We start from the raw sequence: 21,158 nt of genomic DNA, 5'->3' as shown, positions 1-21,158 counted from the left end.
TGTTAAACAATGTTAAAGCGAGTTGACAGAAAAAAGTGAATCAAGAAAAAAAGCGCTTATAAATCTTTTATACCTTTCCGTGGTCTTCTGCATATCTGGCAACATTGATTTATATGCAAGACTTAATAAAAATAGAGCGACCGCCAGACAAAAACTAGACGCCAGCCAGGCCCCAAAATACCTTAGCAAAGCAGCCAGCGACTCCTTTGTCCAGTGGCTAACAAAACAAGGACTCCCGCCTGCCCCACTGTGCGGGGTATTCAAAGGAAAAACTAAAAAAAAAAAAAGTTATGATTATCATAATTTTTGTTACGTGAGTTTTCATGTGGAAAAGATGAAACATCATCGTCTACTCGGCTGGCGGCAGCAGCAGCAGCAGCAAGACGAGGCGCTGGTCTACGTTGCTGGGCACAAGCACAGCCTGGGGTGGCAGTCGTCATCACTATAATCATGGCACGCATTTACTCCTGTTTTTACCTCTGGCTTTTGGCGCCCGCCAGCCTGGCGCCAGGAGCTCCCCCTCAGGCCACGACGAGTCCGCGTCTACGTCTTCGCTCAGACATTTTTAGCATTGGGTGTTTGCTTCTCTGCTGCTCGGTTGGCTGGGCGTGTGCTTGGAACTATGCGGAACCTGACTGGCCACCTTGGCAAATGGCAAAAGAAGACATCATGCATTCTAATGAGACTTTTAATTGCAGCCCATTGACCACTTGAAGAGAAGGCTGTCAGATTCGCCAGGGCTGCCAGCAGGGGCACGTGTCGGATGCGCCGCGCTTTCGCTTGAGTAGCCTGAGAATTGATGGAACTCGGAGCTAAGTCAACAAAGCAGACACACGGCACATCATAGACATAGCCAACCCCTGGCCCAAAAACCCTTACCCAAACCCAAGCCAAATGCAATGACAAATTCGCTGCACGGAAATTAGCGATGCCCGCCGCCAGATACATTTCATATTACAGACAGACAATTGAATCCTGAGGGTTGATCTTCCTGCTTCTGCTGCTGCTGCTGCTGCTGCCTTTGTTGTTGTTAGCAGTCAGCGAGTAAGCGAATTAATTGTTGTTTTGATTGCGCAGCAAATGGACGCCGAGTTCGCTAGACTGCCTCTGCTCTGCTCAAGTGGCTGGGAAAATTATAACCGGCCTCATCGGGACCAGGAGCTTATTTTCATTTTCCTTTTTTTTTTTTTTTGTGAAATTGAAAATCTCGTTTATTGCTTATGGGCACTTAGGAGTATGATAATTGCATGAAGCGCATCGGTGAAAATTCGTTACGAAACTTAAAAGCTAGCGATCCATGGGAGAGACGATCTACGACTGCTCCAGTTCCACCTCAATGGAGACGGGCGGCAACTCATCCTTGAACTCGGGCGCGTACACCTTACCGGAGGCCAGGACAAACTGATTCTTGCAGTCTAATACGAAATAGGCGAACGGGCGATTCACATCGAAAAGCTCTACGCCCGGCTCGGGCTCAGGCTCGGGCACTGGCAATGTGGCAGCTGCTTCGGCGGCAATCGGTGAGCGGCCTTGCATTGTGGCCGCAGACAAGGAGTTGGCGCTGCTGCCGCCCTCATCCACGCGCACATTGACAAACTGCACGATCTCATCGACATGTATGTCCTCGTCCTCGGAGAGGAGACCCAGCTGAGCCTCGGTGCGGGAGAAGAGACGCTTAAGGCCAAGCTGCTGGAGCATTGCCTCGGAGCGTGAGGTCTCCTCCACCTGGAACTTGGGCAGCGTCACGTGCAGCTCCTTCAGCTGCATGTGCTCGCGTGCGTACTTGTAGTCGCTGGGCTGCAGCTGGGCAATGACCTCGCTGAGGCCCTCTGGCTCATTGGGCAGCACAATGCACAGACTGTACTGGGCATTCTCGTACGGCACTGAGAGCAGACGTGCCTTCAAGTGCGGCAGATCGGCCACGTTGTACTTGCCACGCGCATGCATCATGGGCGTCTTCACGGCATCCTCGTTGGTCATAAAGAAGAACTCATCGCTGCCATCGCGCAGCTGATAGAAAGGCTGGGCCCAGCTGCCGCGATAGTATAGTCCGTTGAAGAGCAGCATCTTGGACTTGGAGCCAGCGTCACGACCCGTTATGGAGTTGGCGCTCAGTGCTGAGGCAATGTCGTCCTGTCGGAACAGACTGCGTGCGCTATAGGCCTGAGGAGAGGGGGCAAGAGAGTTAAGCTGAAAGAATCACCATTAAGCTAGCCAACTGAAACATACCCGAGCCACTGTGCTCAGATGCGACTCGAGCGCAATCATAATTTCATCGGCACCCTCCTTGACCATTGACTTGACAGCATTTTCCAGTTTCTGCAGGGGTAGACGCACCTTTTCGGGTTCACCGGCGGTCACCTGGTTGCCGCCGTTGCTCGGCTCGTTGAGCAGCTTGCGCAGCTTTTCATCCTCCTGCACCGTCTCGTTCTCCTCGACATTTGGATTCTGTTCGGCACCGCTGCGTTTGTTCTGCTGCTTGGCTGCAACATTTTCCTCAACGGTCAGGGCAATTTCAGCTGGTTTTTCTAGTTTTTCCACTGGCGCATCGGTGCTGCTGCTGGCTGCTTCCGTTGCCGACAGCTCGGTGGTCAGCTGCTCCCGCTCCCGCTCCCGCTCCTGGTCGCGCTGCTCTGCAGCCTCGGCCAATGCAACTGGTTTTTCCACATACTGCTTGTCATCCACCTCACGATCGAACTTGGATGCCTCTTTGTTTAGCACCTCCTCACCATAGGTATCACTTGGCACAAGGGGAGCATCGTCGTCCAGGTTAATGCGCTTCAGTGTCTCGAAACCGATGACATCTTTACTGTTGCTTGGCTCGGTGCCATCGACGCTATCGGCGCCACTACCCTCCAGCTGCAGCGAGGTGTTGGGCTCACTCCAGTCGTACTCCTGCCTATTGATATCCTTCACCTCGACATAATAGTGACGCTGCAGCAGCTGCTTGAAGTCCTCGCGCACGCTGTTGTTGCGGTAGACATAGAACCAGGTCTGGAACGAGGGCAGGGCCACAGCTGCATCGCGATTCTGATAGCTTCCCAGAATGCGTTCAAAGGCTGCTCTTAGATCCTGCCGCTCCTTGGGGAAGCCAAACACCTGACCAAACTCCGCATAGGTCTCACCTTCTGCAGCCTCCGCCAGCACAGCCAGTATGGAGGCCACGCCCAGCGGCGAATGTACCTGATTGGAGTCGATATCTTTGTTGTGCTTCAGCAGCTGGGTTGCAATCAGCTGGGAGGCCTCACTGGCAAACGTGCTGGGCAGTGCATCCTCCTTAGCCGGAGGAGGTGGCAGGGAACACACCATGCTGGCACAGGCCAACAGCGGTAAAAGGCAGAGCGCAGCTTTCATTTTACGAGACGTTGACGATCGCGCCTGAAACGCGAATGAAGCTCAAGAAAGTTGGCCAAAGACTTTTTATAAAAGGCCAACCAAGAATCGGCGCCAACGTTGAGAATCGACGTCGACGACGACGTCGACGCCATCGTCATTAAAACTGGTTACAAAGTGGCCGCAGCAGCGCTGACAAATCCCACAAACATTGGGCCCAAAGTCAGAGCTTAAGCTTGGGCCCCAAATCCATGGGCAATTGTTAAAGAAAGTCGCGCTCCGAACGAAAGTGGAAGTGGCGTGGGCACCAAGTGCTCGCCACAAATGGGTCAAGCAAATAACAATCAATATGTAAATGTCAACACCAAACAGAAGAAAAACCACGCTCCTAAAGTTCAAAGTCATAGAAATGTTAACAGGTTTTCCACCTGGTCTACGTGTTGGGCATTTGATTTGCTAGCTTAGCTAGGGGCTAATTGGCTTTTCATGTTGTTGTCGCTGAGGCAATCACTAGACACTCAAATGCCTCATACACGGATTAAGCAATCTATTCAAAGATTAGCCATCGACAATGGTCCATGGGTCGTGCCACATCCGAGTCGTAACTGAGTTCTATAACTCTACCTGGGCACGCTTAACCCAGATTCAATGCAAATTGTCGGGAAAGAAACATATCAGAAGCTACGCTCCGGCCAATTCCACTAGAAAACCGTCAACACAATTCGAGGGCACTGAACTTGGCCGTTGTCAGAGCGAGCGGCGGCGCCGGCGCCGTCGTCGACTTGGTTCTGATTACCAAATGCGAAAAGCGGGCGAAAGCGAGCAGAACGTATCGACGTCGTCGTCGCTGTTTCCAGCGACAGCAGCAGCAGCAGCAGCGCCAGCTCCAGCTCCAAGCCCCGCACCAGGTGTGAGTCGCTAATAAAATGTTAAATTTAAACGAGCTTTAGAGGCTTGCAAACGAGTTTTTATCCACTTAGAACAAGACTCACAAAAAAGTTGCACAATTGCAATTGTTGTTGGTGGGGAGGGATATTGTTGGCCGGTGGGAGGGGCACGTCTTGTAATGCTGTCAGCCAGGGGCAGCGAACTCTGTGTAGCTACACGGAATACAACCCGGCAGCAACTCTTATGCAATTTATTTAACAAGCAGCACAATCAATTCAACTGATATTCTTACAGATTAGTTAACATCGCTTTCAAGTATGCTTTGTCATACAATGTGCATCAGCAAATACTTTGTAATTCGCTAAAGCGAAGCCAAAATGCCCCAAAAGACAGTGTTGGGCAGCACTTAAATATTAGCTTGTATATATGTTAGTATATATTATATGGTATATCGACTTAAAACTGATTAAGTAAACGGCTGTCCATGTTCTTCTTCAAAAAAATCATCTTTAAAAGCAAGACTTTTAAGCCTCAACTACTAATATAAAATACAAAGCAGATTTTTGCTCTCCATTTACTTTTAATAAGAAGCTTTCAAAGCACATGAAAACTTACAGAAATTTAAAGCGCATAGAAGCTCACAACTAACTTAAATACAATCAATTAAGCTCATTGAAAGCATGGGAATTCTTACAGCTAGCTTAAATAAGTTTATTAGTTAGGCTCATTAACGGCACGTTCAAGTTTACAGCTAAATTTAAAACAAAATTCAGGCAAGCTCATTTAAAAATGAGAAGGCTTTCAGCCATAAATCGGATCAATTAAGATAAAGCTCATTGAATGAAAGCTTCGACTTTCTTTGTTTCACACAAAGTAGCTTCTGTTCTTTAAAATAAACTTTTGATTCATTTGTTAACTAGTAAAAATTAAAGCTCAATATTTAAAAGAGTATTTAAGTGAGTATTTAAGTTAAAGTAATTCTAAGCTGTCTTGTTGCCTGTCAGGAAAGCAGCCAGCCGCCACCTTAGGCCGGGCCCCTTTGTTTTAAAACAAATACTTTTGTATTTTTGTGCAGTACATAAATTCAAAGACCCAAAACCATAAATTAATGAATGCGCCGAGTGGCGAGTTGTTCTTTGGACACTTTCTTTCCAGTTCTCGATGAGCATCAACCCCCACAGGGACGCCGTTTCGGATGGGACATGCATGTGCGAGTATGTGTGATACTATTAGAAGTTATTATGGCAAACTATGAGAATGTCGCATAAATTAACAAAATAGTGCAGGACACAACACCTTCCAGTGTTGTAAGACGAGGCACAAACAACACCACGGGGACACATTAAAGATTTTCTTTGGCCAAAGTGGACAAAGCGAGTAGTTCGCATAGTTTTGGGCCCCGATAATGTAGAGGCCATGACTAATTGTTTGATTTACGCAAATGTGCTGCCATCTTGGCTGCGTTTGTCTGGGCGGCAATTAAGCATTAAAGCTGGCAACTCCTTCGGCAAACAGCCGCTGGCTTTAATGATGTCCTGTTGCCTGCTGCCAGCTGTCAGCTGTCAGTTGTCAGTTGTCTGCTGTCATAAATCGAGCAATACATCAGCCGGTGCCGGCACTCATCATAAGTCAAAAGGTGAGCCTGGGCTTAATCAGTTGCCAGCCTGATGATGCTCCAGGCGGGACTTTGGCTGGGCAAAATAATTAAACTTCTGTTTATTGTCAAGCAATCGTGCGTTGGCTGTGCCAACTTCTTAATTATGTTTGATACACTAACACAAAAGCACATACACACATGACACTCCAGGCTGGCTTTCTTTCTATGTGGAGAGGATGCGTGTGTGTGTGTGTGTGTGTGACATAATTACGCAACAAAAGGCTTTTGGTAGTATATGTGAGTGTGGCTATGTGTGTGGATCTTTCTTCAAGCTCATCTACTTCGTTTGCTTCATTTGCGCCACTTGATTTCACGCAGCAGACGGTGTTGTAACTTTTTGTTGGTCACATTTTAAACTTAAAAATAAGTTCAAATTTTGCAGTCGGGTGCAACCGACTGCTTAATGCTCGCTCACAATTCAATAACACCTGAAAAACATCAGCCAAATTGATGAAGAAACAGTCGTTAAGTCAGACGAATATTGCAGAAAACCAAATATACTCTTTTCACTTGGTGCACGAGTTTAACAAGTAAAAACTGCGTTTAAAACAGAGCCCCTCAAAAAAGTTGGGGGTTGGGGCGCCTGTGAGCCGAGCCGCCTAACAAGTTGTTTGCTGTTAAGGCTCAGATCCTGGGCAGGACAGTAGCAGCCCGTCGCCTGGCAATCCTAATTGATTTATGACATCAAAGACATATTTTTCGCAATGTTGCGTGGCCTACGTGCGTGACAGTTGCCACTCGGCCACACACACGCGCACACATACTGCAACAGGGACAGACTGTAGGCAGCTTGCAAGGACACAGGACACACGGCTCTGTGTGCCGCAGACGCAGTCGTTTGCCGTCGTTTGCCGTCTTGTTGATAATTTTGACTTATGGCTTGGGCTAGCGTGCGCAGGATTTGTCACATAACTCTTGCCCCGCCACCGACCAACCGCCTTCCGCCCCTGGGCGTATGTCAAAAGATGCCAGTGGCAAAAAGTGGCCAAAAGGTTAGCCCATTGTCAGTCGACAGCTACATTTGGCACTTGGAATTGCGGCCAGTCGCAGCTTCAACTCCAGCGATGCAAAACTTTTTCTATTAGGCGCAATTATTTCAAGGTATTATTGCTTTTAATTAATTCAATTAAACGCTTCATAAATTTTTACTTTTTGATTCCGTTTGCCTGGCGGCAACGGCAACGTCAATGGCCCCAGACCCGGTCGAGGCCCCGTTCCCGTTCCCGTTGGCTCTAATGGAAAAACTTTCGCCGTGGTTGGCCAAAAGATTTTCTTCAGCGAAGGGTTTAATTAACGGCAAATGGGCGTGGCTGGCTACGCGGAATTTGCCTACTTACATTTTGTGTGTTCAATTTTTGTTTGGCTGTTTATTAAAGGATTCCCGCGGCTTGGCCTGGCTTGGCTTTGGTTTTATCATCAAATTTGATTTCAAATTGTTTTATGTGCGTTTATTTGCATTTTTGTGTGCTCGACTGAGCAGCTTGAATTGGAGTTGGCCAAATTTCCGAATTTCCAATGGTAACAAAGTTAGGCCCCGGCCACAGCAATGTTCCAGCATCTCCTTGATCAAATTATAGTACAATGCGAAAGTGAAGAAGATGAACAAAAGCTTACACTTGGCTGCCGGCACTTCAATTAAAAGGTCATCAGCAGTCGCCACAGCTGCTGCACACGATGGCTTCGCTTCGGTACTAGGATCCTGTTCACGTGAGGCAAGCTAACAAATGTTATTGATATGTAAGAGGCGTGCTCACACCTTCCAGCCAATTGGCATCTATCAGTTAAAGCTGGAGTTGGAGTTGGAGCCGGAGCTGCCAGCCTCAGACGTGATGACTTCCGTCATTATCAGCACACAGGATGGCCGGAGCAAAAGTTTTGCCACCCTCTGGCAAAAATAATCGAACTAACGTGCAACAACAATTTGTTTTAAATGCCAAAAATGGACAAAAGGCCAAGTGGCGTGTGGAAAACAAACCCCTTAATAATTTATGAAACGGCAAAGAGCAAGCGGCAACAGGCAAAGGTGCCCGACTAGCCAGACTCAGGAGTGGAGTGGCCACTGATTCTGGACCTGGACTTGCACATGGGACTCCAGGGAGTCAGGCGGGTTCACACATGCGGCCACGCCAAAAACTTTTCCATCAATTTTGTGTGTTCTCTAATAGAGATTAAATGCATGTCGAAAAGGCAATTAGTTTTTGCCAGTACAACCCTCGATTGCGTTGGATTTTTTGGGGCTGATTGAATCAAAGTGTTTTGCCATTTTTCTTGGCCACTTTCTGGTTATTTTTTGGCCAAGGTGTTGCTAGCGGCTTGCGTCTAATTATATTGAAGTTTGGCAGCAACTGCCAGCAGCAATTTGCCTTTACCCTTTTTTCGCCGTTCCGTAATGAGTATCAGACGTAACGTCAATGCTAATTAAACTCGCGCTGTCGCCGCTAATGAGCAATGAAAACAACGTGTTGTTTGATCAAACTAACCCACGCAGCCACCCTCCCAGTCACCCTTCTCTCCTGCTTGCCTTGGCCCTTCGCAATGGGCTGATAAGGGCCAGGCCTAGTCGACGGCGTCAGGTTAAATCAACCATTAAAATAATGAAGGTATCGCCAAGTTGGGCACTTGCACTGATTTCTTTTAAATATTTTTCAACAATTTTTCGGGCATTTTTTCAAGGCTGTGCCATTTAATGGGATTAACGCGGGTTTTCTAAAGGATTTAATGAGGGCTCGTCCCTTTGGCAGGGTAGTTCACGTGCTGCCACACTTTTTGGGCTAGTTTTTAATAAGCTTTGGAGTTTTTTCGTAAGCTTTTTTTAAAGTATGTGCAAAGCAGATTTTGAATTTATTTTGCTGGCAGTCAAACTGATAGATAATTGAGTAAATGGAATTCCTGAAATATGTTGGGATTGCGTTTCGTGGAGAAGGCAGGAGTTTCAGCAGGAACAGTTTTTACAATCGGTCATAACAAAATTTCACACGCAACTGTGAAACATTCGTGGAAGTGAATTAGTTTAATGCAATTTTTAGCTACTCTTTTCATTGATGTGATGGAAAACGGGGAGAACAGTTTGTACGCGGATGAGTTTTCTTGCGGTTTCAAACTCATTTTCAAAACTGTGTTCATACTTGCTACTTAGTATATTTATATTTGTTTTACAAATTAAGCAGACTTAATAAATTCAGATAGCTAGATTACTTTTGTGAGCCAAAACCAAAAACACAATATCGTTTTGAAACAAGTGTGTGCTGGGTAGAGTATGAACGACTTTTGTATACCCATTGATATCCAAATGGATATATATGAATATATATATATATAATATTTTTTACCCAATTATTAAATTAAATAATAAATCAATTGGCTTCAAACAACATTTTTGTCAAAAAAATTAAATCTTGCAAATCTTAATAAGAATATTCTACATTTATTTTATATTTTAGCATATCAAATAATTTTGTGATATTTGAAATTGGTATTTAATTATTTCACCCAAAAGGGCTTTATAATAAAATTTTTGAAAGCAAAAAAAAATATTGCTTTAAGGAACATATTATATACAAGAGTCATAGTCCAGTCCAACCCAGAGAATTACAGTTTGCTGTATAACCATATGAAACGTATATCATAATGCGTCGCATTTTGCCATAAAAATTACAATTGACTTTGAACTCGGCTAGCAGCAGGGCATTTTTGGATTTTGTCAGGCAGCCAACAGGACGATGGCGATACATGGAAACTAACTCAGCTCTAGCGGCAATTGCAGCGCCGTTGACGCCATTGTTGGCCTGCTTCCTTTTTATGGCACCAAGGTACACACCCGGCCAGGCCAGGCCAGGACAGGCCAGGACAGGCCGGGCCAGGACAACGACAATGCAGTGGCTCGATGCCGTTTCAAGGTAGCCCAGAGCGAAGTCGGGGCGCCAAAAAATGTTATGGAAAAATTATGCGGCGTCGGTGCCCCTGGTGTGTTTATGGCCCCCCCAGCGCACAGTGCACAGCGCACGGGGCGTTGATGAGCTTGGCGCGCCGCAGTCTGGCGACAACGCACTTTGCCATACCCAATAATTCAGTCGCACTGAGAGCAGCAAAAATACATATTACAATATATAATAAACGCCCAGCTCTTCGAGTCTCAGTCTCACACTGAGGCTCAGGCTCAGTCTGAGTACTGAGTCTGAGTTGCTTTTGCACTTTTTTCCGTGCAGTTGAACACGAGATGCATGACAACTAAACGTGTATCCGCGGGACTTGCGGCTCTGAATAGGGGGCGAGTTGATCCTTTTGCGAAGTTTTCGGTTCTAGCATCGCAGAGCAGCAGCACTTCATTAGTTAAACACAAAGATGAAGGGTTTATCAGCTAGTCGATTCGTTTGGCCAAATTAATTGCCACAAGAGAGAGCGAACTGCTTGAAGTAAATATTTAATTAATCGACGATTTGTGCACTGAGCTACGCCGTTTGTCTTCACAAAAATGTTGTAACTAATCGATGCCATCAATTATGTTGATAGATTGGACCCAGCAAAGCCACGTACTACACAGCGCGTACATGAAAATAGTGGCCCAGTGGCTTGTTGGCCACTTTATCACGAGTTGGCAGCTGGCTGCTTACCGCTGCGCAGAGGTACACGTAATTGAAAACGCTGCGGGGCGGCGGGGATTTGTGGGTAGCTCCTATATTCATAAGCCCTGGCCATGTAAATAACAAGTGGACGTGGTTGTTGTCAAAGTTTCAAGCAGACTTTTCAAGTGCCACACATAACTAGCCACAAGGATGCGGCAACAACGTAAAAAAAGAAACCACTCGCAATTCGCGGACAGTACAAAGCCGGACAGGAGCGTGCGGGCACAATGCCTGGGCGTGGAGTCGAGTGGAGTGGACAGCAGACGGACGTGTGTCTGATCTGAATGCAAGATAAAATTATTACCCTTTTTATTTTGGCTCTCTAGCTGCTGTCCGAGTTCGAGTCCTAGTCTTAGTCCTAGACTGAATTCGAGTCGCCGTCGCCGTTGTTGTTGCTGCTTATTTCCTGTTGGACACTTTCCGTTTGTCGTTTGTTGTACAATAGCGCGCTCTATCCCGTTCGCACGTTAGGGTTCTATCTGTTTTTTTTTCTTTACTTTTTGCCCATTGAAAATGGCTAAAAAATGGGTGTTGCGACTTTGATTAAATATATGTAACAAGCGCAAAAGCATCTTGAAACTCCACACTTTAAATTTGCATGGAAAGTTCTCGTATAACAAGTATTATTCAAGCCATCGCCCATCAGAAAATCGATAGATATCGATCACATTAGTGTTCTGAGCATTTCTCGGAGCTTGTAAGACCTAAAGACACCAAATGTGTACAATAGATAAGTAAAGTATACACAAAATCAACAAATATCTCTCTTGTAACATTACCCTTTCCCTTTTCCAATTGCGTACACATATTGAAGGCTTAGCTATGGGCGTTCTGAATATTTCATAAAGATCACACAATAAATACTAAGAACACATTTTCAATATTGTGACACGTAGGCAAAGAAGGAACACGGTAGCTCGACACTGGTTTCAGGGTATCTACTAGTCGGGCACTCCCGCCTTGAGTATTCTTTCTAGTTTTTTATAGTCAGCGACATGGAGCGCACAATAAGCATCATCAACAACAACAACAACAACATAGACGGCAACTGCGCCGCACACTCAACGTCATCAGCAGCACATTGTGTCCAGTTGGGAGTGGGAGTCGGAGTCAGTTCCAGTTCCAGTTCTAGTTCGAGTTTAAGGCGCCAAAGACGATGGCCGCATGCCGATAATGTGCGGCCATAAGGTAATGAAAATTTTATCTGATTTTATGTGCCACTGCGAATACGCTTTTGCCAATAGTTGGCAATTTTATGCTGCACCCTTTTCCTTTATTCAGCTTCCTTTTTTTTTTTGTGGCCAGTCTTTGATTTGATTTTGGACACCCGGGAGCATTGGCGAATGATACAATACTTTGTGGTCAACACATGTGCCCAAAAGGTATTGGGTATTGTAGTCGCGTTTGATTGAAATTTGAATTGTAAACCGCCCGAGTGGCCAGCATGCTCGGAAAAAAAGGATTTTCACTTAGGGGCTGGCTCGAGTTATACTCCTCCACCTCCCTGCTGTACTTGTGTGTACGTGCTGCGGCAGCTCGTTCTACTCAACTCCGCTCAGCTCAGCTACTATTTCATTTTAGATTTTAATCAATGTTGTTTGATGTGACACGTTTATGTGATGATGCTGCCGCACCCACATGGAAGCCGGAGCGAAAAGGATGTGCAGCATATGCACAGAATGCGCCACTTGCCGTTTAATGAAGGCACTATGGCACAGTCAAAGCATTAAACCTACCAAAAAATAAGAAGTACTGGGCGCGACAGGGTTTGCAGAACCAAAAAGAATAGCTTCATTATTCGCATTATTGTTCCATAATTTTATGTCTGAGAATTGGTGAAACAAGACGGCATTGATGGACAATATCCCACATATGTGCTACAAATTGAAGATAAATGATAAAATCTCTAAAAACAAATTACTACAATAAAGCATATGTAAAACACAATACAAAGTAACGAGCAAAAGTACCGATAAGAAACGACAATATTTGGATAAGTGAGATGATTTTATAAAGATTAAAGCAATTTCAGTAATTATTAAATGAGTTAGACAAAGTCAGCCGTGAGTGCTCGAAATTAAGATACCGTATAACTAAGAGGATGCTTATTGAGCTACTCCGCCATCGAGTGTATAATAATTATTAAGTATGGTAAGTTGAAATGTATTCGGGAGTGGATATTTTAAAAGAACAGTGCGACTTTACTTGGATGAAGGTGTTATCACAATGCAAGTGATTTCACAATTCAGACGACTATATCGAGAGAGTCGCTGGGGGAATCGTGGTCTGATCCATTTCCACATCTGTTCACGAATTCGTTCTAATTTATCGATTATAGATGTTTTATCAAGTCGATGATGGCCGCACATAACTAATTTTTGAAGATGTAAATAAAACATTACGTATTTTAATTATATATACTTTCCATTTTTTTGTTATAATTCTTTCCATTTTAGACATATGTATATGCTATGTAGCTTCTGAGAAATATTGAAAAATCGGTGTCTCTTATCTTGTAATGATATTTCCACGTAGACTAAATTTGACTACTTATTCAGAAAAAAAAAATTGATTGTCATATATCTAAATCGTAAAAAAGTCATTTTAACCAAACCAGTTCCAGAGCTTTCAATCAAAATCTTAAAGACTTTCTAAGAGGAAATGATAAAATAGACATTGATATTTAAAAATGGAATACAAATATTATAGAAGCTACAGATAGTCACCAGATTAAACACTGTAGCTGACTTCATACAGGATAGCCAGAAAAAATAATGAAAGGCATCCTAAAATAGACTCATAAAAGAAGCGTGTTTATCACAAGTAATACCTAGAAAATCCTACATGCTCTCTCTTCCTCTCTTTCTCTCTCTCTCTCTCTCTCTCTCACTTTCTCTCTCACTCTCTCTTAAGTAAGCACGTCTTAAGAACTGGCTGTAGCATTTCGTGATATATGTGAAGGAAACAAAATGATTTCACCCACACGTAGCCTCAATAAGCAATGCAATAAATAACAGCTAAACAAGCCAATTGAGCACAAATCGACTGTTTTGCAGGGCACACAATAAATTCGGGGCGCACAACACACCTGCAGCCCGGCGTTGCCCAATGGGCAGACGCTGCAATTATCGTCAGAGCCAAGTGGAACTCTTCAACAAATCCAATAAACTTCACAATCGAGCAGCACATAAATATTAAACGATGATTGAGCTGCAACTAACACACACACGCACACACATACATACACATAGAGCGAGGGGAAAAAGCTTAGGAAAAATTAAAATTTATTGGACATTTCCGCTTTGACAAAAATGGACAATCGAAGATTTATGCGCTGTGGGTAACGATTTGCTGGCAATTTATGGGCAAGCTCTTGGCCAGTCTGCGCCTTGCCCCAACAAGGGGCGCACACAGTTAATACCTGATCATTCGGGGTCAAGTAGTTACATTTAAAGCTTCAAGTGGGCTTAAAGTGTTAACCCGTCAGCAGGCAATAAAATAATAAAATAAAATAAAATAAATGCTGATTATTATGCAGCTGACAAACTAAAAGGCACCTCAATTGCATTTCGCAGTTATTCAAATTTGCATATCATTTTGTTTGTTTGAGTGTGTGTTGGGAAAACTAAAACTAAATAAATGCCAAACAAGCCCGAAAACTTGCCATCCCCCTCGGGCTTTGGCTAACTTTATTATGCCCGCCTGCCAGCTCAGATCATGCACTATATAGAGTATATATGTATATAAATGTGTGTGCGCTTGTTTGTGTGTTTAATGAAAGCACTATCTGCGGCTGGCTGTGGCCATAGCTCAGCGTTGTCCAAAATAAAACGCACAGATTCTGATTCCATGCTGCCGACATGTGTCACTCTGCAGTCCAGCAGGCATGAAGATTTGCGGGCCTAAAGTAAGCTACAGCCCCAGCTCCTTCTGGCTCTGCCTGCTGCACGCTGGTCAAGTTGGACTAGGCAAAAATTTGCATTTTCTAAAACATTGTGAGCTCGGAGCCCGCAGCAGCTGCTAAAGCATTGCCAGGCGGGCTTGGGTTTGGTAGGGCCTGGGGCCTGGGGGGGCGTGGTCGTAGGTGTTTGCCAGTTAAGCCGGCCAAGCGGCCACAGCCACTTGACAGCGACTGGAAGCGACTCGCATGTAGCTCCAGCTTCAGCTCCAGCTCTTCCATCATCGTTGCAGTCTCCACTAATTCCTCAGCAGCAATTTATCAACAATAAACAGTTGCAGACATTTGCCAAGTGTGTGTGTGTGTGTGAGTGTGTGAGTGTGTGTGTGCGCGCGTGTGTGTGTGTGCTTTTGACGTGCACTGTCCCAAACAGGAATGAATGAAAAGTTGGCGATTGCTGCTGCGGGCAGCTTTAAAGAGCTTGCTTTTTGCGTTTGGCTTTTTTCAAGCTACATTTTACTAGGCACATACCAAAGGCCTGGCTTACTTTGTATGCAGCGTTTTTTTGTGCGAATTCACTTACAGCTAATTCAACAAATGAGCTTACAATTCGCACATTGTTCAAATACGCACACTCTCACATACACCCTCACACGCACACACACACACTCGCGCACACACACAAATAAGCTGCCTATAATCCAATAAAAGCGCTGCAATTTTCGCGCTTGCGTTTAATTTCATTTACGCCTCATTTGTCGCCTGTCAGTTTGGCTCCGTTTGGCGGAATTTGGCTGGCAATTTTCGCATATAATTTGTATCGATGGGCGTGGCACACTTGAGCTGGGCGTCGCAACCTGTTGCCGCACATTTTTATGTGCCATTGTCGATTGATTCAATTGATTCAATTCAATATGCGACTGCGAATAAATGAATAAATGAATGATTGAATGAATGCATACTTTCCGCTAGATCCTTATGCTAATGAGCATTTGTTGTTGCCTTGGGTAACTTTTTAAGTCCCCTGACTCATGGTGACTCTGACTTTTTTGATTATAATCGAATCCCATGTTAAAATCAAACACCTTAAGAATACACACACACACACATACAAGCCGAGCACACACACACATTGACACTTTCGACTGGCGCCGAATTGGCTTTAATAAACTTGTCGCGCTGTTAACTTTATTAAGATTAATGACAATGTGCCTGAGATTTTGCAATGGCATATAGAAAATTGAAAAGTGCCCCGCAGCCAGCCAGCCAGCCGTTACAATAAAAGCACATTTCACTTGTTTTAATGACGTCATTACGTGGCATTTACTTGCGTCAGGAAAAAGCAACGTGGCAGCATCTACGTCTACGTCTACGTCTGCGTCTACGTCTACGTTCACGGCAGAAGTCAAGACGTTAATGTGTCCAATAATTTAATTTTAAGTACCTTGCAAAAAGAAATACGGCCACATTTTTACAGACAATTTCCTTTAATGGCAGCAAACTAAAACAACGACAACAACAGCAGCAACAATTCGCATAACTAACTGCAGCTCGACCAGGAAACTGAGGCAGCCTGTCGAAGCGTAGAGACACCACGTCGAACTCCAAGACCAAGTCGAAAGTCAAAGTCAGCGAGAGTCCTGGGCACACTGTGCTTTCCTGTGCTGGCCAATGCAGCAATGTTCGCGCCATTAGCCAGGACATCAGCCAGGGGGGCCAGCCACGTGTAAGGACGGGGCGTGTCCTGCAGCCAAGGCGAAGGTAATTGCATGGAAAAAGCGATGGCCGCTCTGTGATGCTCACTGTGGAGACATGTGAGGCAGCTTTAGTCGTTGTAATTGAAAATTTAATATTTATTTCGCAGTTAGTAAATCAAAGTTCAACGCAGTGGATAACACTGGAATTACATATTCATCATACGCCCGGGGTGCCTGGTCACAGTGGGGCACATAAAAAGTGCGCACACATGTGAAGAGCAGCCAACCCGGGCGATAAATCAACAAGCCAACCTTTGCATGAGTTTCGTTTTTTTCCCTCGTTGGTTCTGCTTCAACTCCGACTCCAACGTGAGTCAGCATAAAGTAATAAAGTTGCAGGAGCTGAGCGAGCGAGCGGTTGTGCGCTGGAGGCTATTATCCTTCATGTAATATGCTCATATATGGATTAGTGTTCGATAATACCCCCGGTGCAAGTTTCTCGTCCTGGCCGGAGCACAACTTTTTGCTGACCAGACGCGCAACTGTTGCCCGTTTTGTAGCATATGCCGCGGTGGCTGCCCTCCCAGCCCGGGCTGGAGGTGTGCTCAAGTCCATAAACATAAACATAAACATAAACAACAAATGCAGCAAGCGAGACAACTTTAAAGCTAAATAAATAAACCGAATGTGGAGTGTGCACAACATGACGTATGCGTAATATAGCCCCAAGTTGAGTCCTTCGGCAGCAACGAGAGGAGCGCCACAAATATTTCACAGCGCATTTTAACTGCAAAATCATAAATAACAACATGTAAATAGCTTTTATCTAACAACTCGTCAAGCGGAAGCAGTGCGAAAAAAAAACCAGACCTCACGCTACGTGGTCAAAACTTGCACAAAGCCAACCCTTTACCGCTTCCCGCCGCACCACCCGCCACCCTTACTCTAACTATGAGCTGCCCGGCGGCGACACTTCAGCGTTGCAGCGGGCATCAATTAAACCTAAATTGTTGCAGTTGTTAACACGCAACAAAATTGTCTGCTGCAGTACAACAAAAAAGTGAAAAAAAGTGCTAGAAAACCCGAAAAAAAATGTAACATGAATGAATGGCTGCCTTCGGCACGACGAAGATTGAATACACTTGCGGACATGTGGCTTATAGTTTGATCAAAATTTCTAGGAAAATAGAAAAGTTATTTAAGCAAAAACTAAGTAAGAAAGAACTATTTGATGGTTATAAGATTTCGCTCATATGTAAGCAGGACGGAAATTCAAAATTTGGGAATGATATATTGAAAAAATCATGTTTTAATTTTCGACCGAATGTTCCTATGGAAGCTATATAATATAGCAGTCCGATCCATTCAACTCCAACATATGCACTTTCTTCCATACAAACCTTCATAGCAATAGCTTTAAGACTCGACTTGTGCTACTTATCAAGAATATATGCATACATATGTATATGCACCATGTGGTCGGAGACGTCTCCTTCTATGCGTTACATATATCACGAGAAAATTATACTACCCTTTATATGGGCACACAAAATTGTATGCAGCAAATTGGTAAAACGTCAAGTGTTAAAATGGCAGCAGAGCCAAACGGGTAGAGGATTGTGGGGGGAAGTGCTGCCTGCCTGCATAGAACTGCAGCTGCATAAAGCCGCAGCATGAATTGGCAAGTGGAGCGGGGGAAAGTGTGTCCAAAGGGCACGCTCGAGCTTTTGCTTTCGAGTGTGAGTGTGCGGCATTTATTTTATTTTTCCGAGCAGCACTGTTCAACACTGGCCAGCGAGTAGCAGCAGCAGCAGCAGCTCCAGCAGTCGCAGCAGCGGCCACTGGGCAGCAATTACGTCGCTTGAAATATTGACAATTACTTAAATTTATCTTTTCTAAAACGTTGCATGCACCTCAGCCTCAGCGTCAGCCTCAGCCGGCGGCGTTTGTCAATCACGCGCCCCAGACAGACACTTCACGCGTGATATATTTGAAGTGGCCACCAGCAGCCAGAGACTCCTCCTGGCTGTCGCCCAATGCCCGATTTCCCATGCGCTGCATGCACTGGTCTGTATAATTTTTGCATATTTTGGGCGTTCGGCTGCATTCCAGGCGGCTGCTCACCTGCAAATCGAAATGAATGGCTGACTGGCTGGTGAATGAATAACTGAATGCGTGTGTGAATGAATGAATGAGCGAATGAATGCTGCGTTGCGGTGGCGCCCAGTGCTGTGAAATGGCCTGGAAATGATTTAATGCGCAAATTGTGGTCAGTACGGATTTTAAATTTATGCGCGCAGGTAGCGAGTGTCCACTGTAGCAAGGGCTGGCAGTCAAAAATATATATACATACATGTATATATATATATATGTATGTATGCATATTTACTTATTAGGCTGGATTTCAAGCATACGTTTTACGAAATTTGTTATTTGAGCATTTCAACTAATTAACTTTAAAGCCAAAAATGACTTGGCCGTGCGTCTATATTTGGATTTGGACTGTAATTAATCACTGTCTGCCCCGACTGCAATGTGCTAACAAATTAACACCAGAGATGCTGCTGCCAGCAGCGGCAACAAAACACGGCAACATTGTTGCACAATCTGTGCCCAAAGCAGCAACAGCTAGAAATGCATTTGCCTGCCAAAATGGAATTGCATATTTTCACATCTGCAAAACGCGAAAAGCGAAAGTTTTGAAAATGCATTTTTCATTATTTGCATCTGCAATTGCACGGCACTCGGATGAGTTACAAAAATCCATTTGCTGGCCGAGCTCATTAGTGGAGCTGACCCACTCGCCGACGTGTCTCCAAAATAAAGGGCTGACGAGCCGCATGACGGATGTATGAAATCCAAGAGGCCATATCCACAAGCTCTATATGTAGCTATATACACACGCATGGCAACTGCTTATTTTCGACTTGAAGCAGCAACCGCCAGGGGCACTGCTTCAGCTGACGTGGAACACTAAAATAGACATCAGGTTGGCTGGTAGAATGGGTACGCGCAGGGCGGAGGAAACTCGGCGCAAAGTCGAAATATCTTAGTTGGGTTTTTGGGTCCATTGTGTGTGTGTGCGTGGCTAAGCTGCCACTGGAGCCGGGTCATCATCAGCCGCATCATCGTTTTTATTGTGTGGGCATTTTTATGAGCACTTTGAATGCTCTGCAAAAAACACAATAAAATCAATGAGGTGTGCGCGCGCGTGTGTGTGTGTGTGTGTTTGGATGTGTCGCTGCACCTCAACCACATCCAGGGCAACTCAAACAATCAGAGAACACACACATACACGCACATGGACACAACAGCTAAGCAATCAAGCGCAGGCAATGGCCACCTACAATGCTCTGATGAGTCTTCTGCTCCCGCTCCTGCCCTCTGCCTCCTGGTTAGCTCGTTGAGCACAGCGCGCCAACGTTTTTACCTATTCATACGTTATTATTATTATCCTTGCACACTCAGGCACACCCACACTTACACACACACACATAGAGAGGCGTAAGCTAGCGTAACACGTTATCCTGGCCCAGCCTGCCCGCTTTGTTGAGCACTTTGCGAGCCGAAGCCAAAGCCGAACAAAGAATGTGCTTTATTGGCACTTTTTGCACAATTGCCGAGCCCCACATGCCAGCGCCGGCTGCCCCAGCTCCTGCTAGCAGTAAATGAGCGTGGCATCGCTGGGCCACCGGAGCAGGCGGAGGCGGAGGCGGAGGTGGATCTGTGGCAAGCTGGAGGCCAACAAGGTACACGAACGTGGCACCGTTGAATTTCAGCTCCTGCTGCTCCTCGTCATTGTTGCGCTTTGGCAACAGCCGGCATTGATGTGCGACGCCCCCAATACATATCCCACCCAGTTACCCCTCCCCTGCGCCCATCACCACCAACAACCAACACAGCCACACCGGCTGCTGTATTAGGCGAAGCAGCGTGGACTTTAGCGAGGCAAAGGCAAAGGATAAACACATTCATGGTGTGCAATCGATTGGCATAATGTGAAGCATTTTATTAAGGTTATCAATCGAGTATGAATACATAGCCTAGGTGTGTGTGCGACGGTGTGTGTGTGTTTGTGTGTGTGAGAGAGAGAGTGTGTGTGTGTGCGCCAGTACGTGTTGTTTGTTTGGTGAGCAAACACAGCCAGGACAACAGGAAGAAACGACGCAGTTCGTCGCACAACGGAATTGCCCTTATCGTAAGTGCCGCATAAAACGTTCATCGATATGAATTATGCGGAAATTATTAGAAAGCATTTAAGCGGAATTATTAATGAGAAAGTGAGAAAACGGAACGCCACGAGCAAAGTTCAGCACAGTTCAGTTCCGTTGGAGGTGAGCTGAGCTGAACTGAGTCGAGGTGAGAAGTCGAGACACTTAAAAGCTGACGTCAGCTGCTTCGAGGTGTTGCCAGGAAGTGCTCCATACACCAAAAGGTGGCAACAGGGGATTTCACTTTGATGGAGCAAACAGCATTTCGTACGAACTTTCTTAATTATGGTAATTATATATTATTGAAATTTAAAAGTTAATATATTAACTTCATAGCACATTATCGTCTATACCATTTAGAAAACTGTTTTTTATTGATACATTGAAGTAATCGTCGGTTGCTGAGAAGTCTAAGTGAGCAACCAGCCAAGAGAATTTTGTTAAAATAAAACTTTTAGTCAATGATGAAAGCATGAAAGTCTAACTTGAATTCATAAGAATCGCAGAGAAGGACCGTTTTTAGAATTAAATTGCGTTTGATTTTCAGCTCGCGGGAAAAACCTTTATCTGCCTGTGGCTTAACAAATATAAATGCGTCCATTTATACACATATGTCCATACATATGCACTTGTATATACATGTTTATACAAATACAAGTATATATCTACATACATACAGACATTTGTGCAAAAATGTAAACGAAACAAGGTGTGCATTTAATATAGCAAACCATTCAGGACGACTATTACCCGGCTTTACCTGAGCCAAGTTTTTAGCTTGTATTCTTATACTCTTGTAGAGCGTATTATATTTTGCCATGAAATGGGTACCGCATAGAAGAAGACATCTCT

At 44.9% G+C, this 21,158-nt stretch overlaps 1 protein-coding gene and 2 long non-coding RNA genes across 3 annotated transcripts in view; all 3 read right to left on the bottom strand.

Moving 5' to 3' along the window:
- Positions 1 to 21,158, bottom strand: part of LOC135436066 (uncharacterized) — a 184,662-nt gene that overhangs the window by 78,749 nt on the left and 84,755 nt on the right. The gene's annotated exons all lie outside the window — the stretch shown is intronic.
- Spn100A (Serpin 100A) lies at positions 1,231 to 3,375 on the bottom strand. Its single transcript, XM_064693927.1, has 2 exons — positions 2,230 to 3,375; positions 1,231 to 2,163 (listed from the first exon to the last, which is right to left on the bottom strand). Exons 1-2 carry the CDS (start codon positions 3,352 to 3,354, stop codon positions 1,312 to 1,314), a joined length of 1,977 nt encoding a protein of 658 aa, XP_064549997.1. The 5' UTR covers positions 3,355 to 3,375; the 3' UTR covers positions 1,231 to 1,311.
- LOC135436495 (uncharacterized) lies at positions 6,804 to 8,348 on the bottom strand. The gene is made up of 3 exons (XR_010437539.1): positions 7,635 to 8,348; positions 7,493 to 7,577; positions 6,804 to 7,439 (listed from the first exon to the last, which is right to left on the bottom strand). It is a non-coding gene; the product is annotated as an uncharacterized LOC135436495 (long non-coding RNA).

Source organism: Drosophila montana, unplaced genomic scaffold (assembly GCF_035044405.1).
Source record: "Drosophila montana isolate Dmon_TW-CO22-7 unplaced genomic scaffold, ASM3504440v1 contig_3733_1, whole genome shotgun sequence".
NCBI classification, from domain to species: domain Eukaryota; kingdom Metazoa; phylum Arthropoda; class Insecta; order Diptera; family Drosophilidae; genus Drosophila; species Drosophila montana.
Note: the sequence above shows the minus strand (reverse complement) of the source record. Positions and strands in the feature narration are given on the sequence as shown.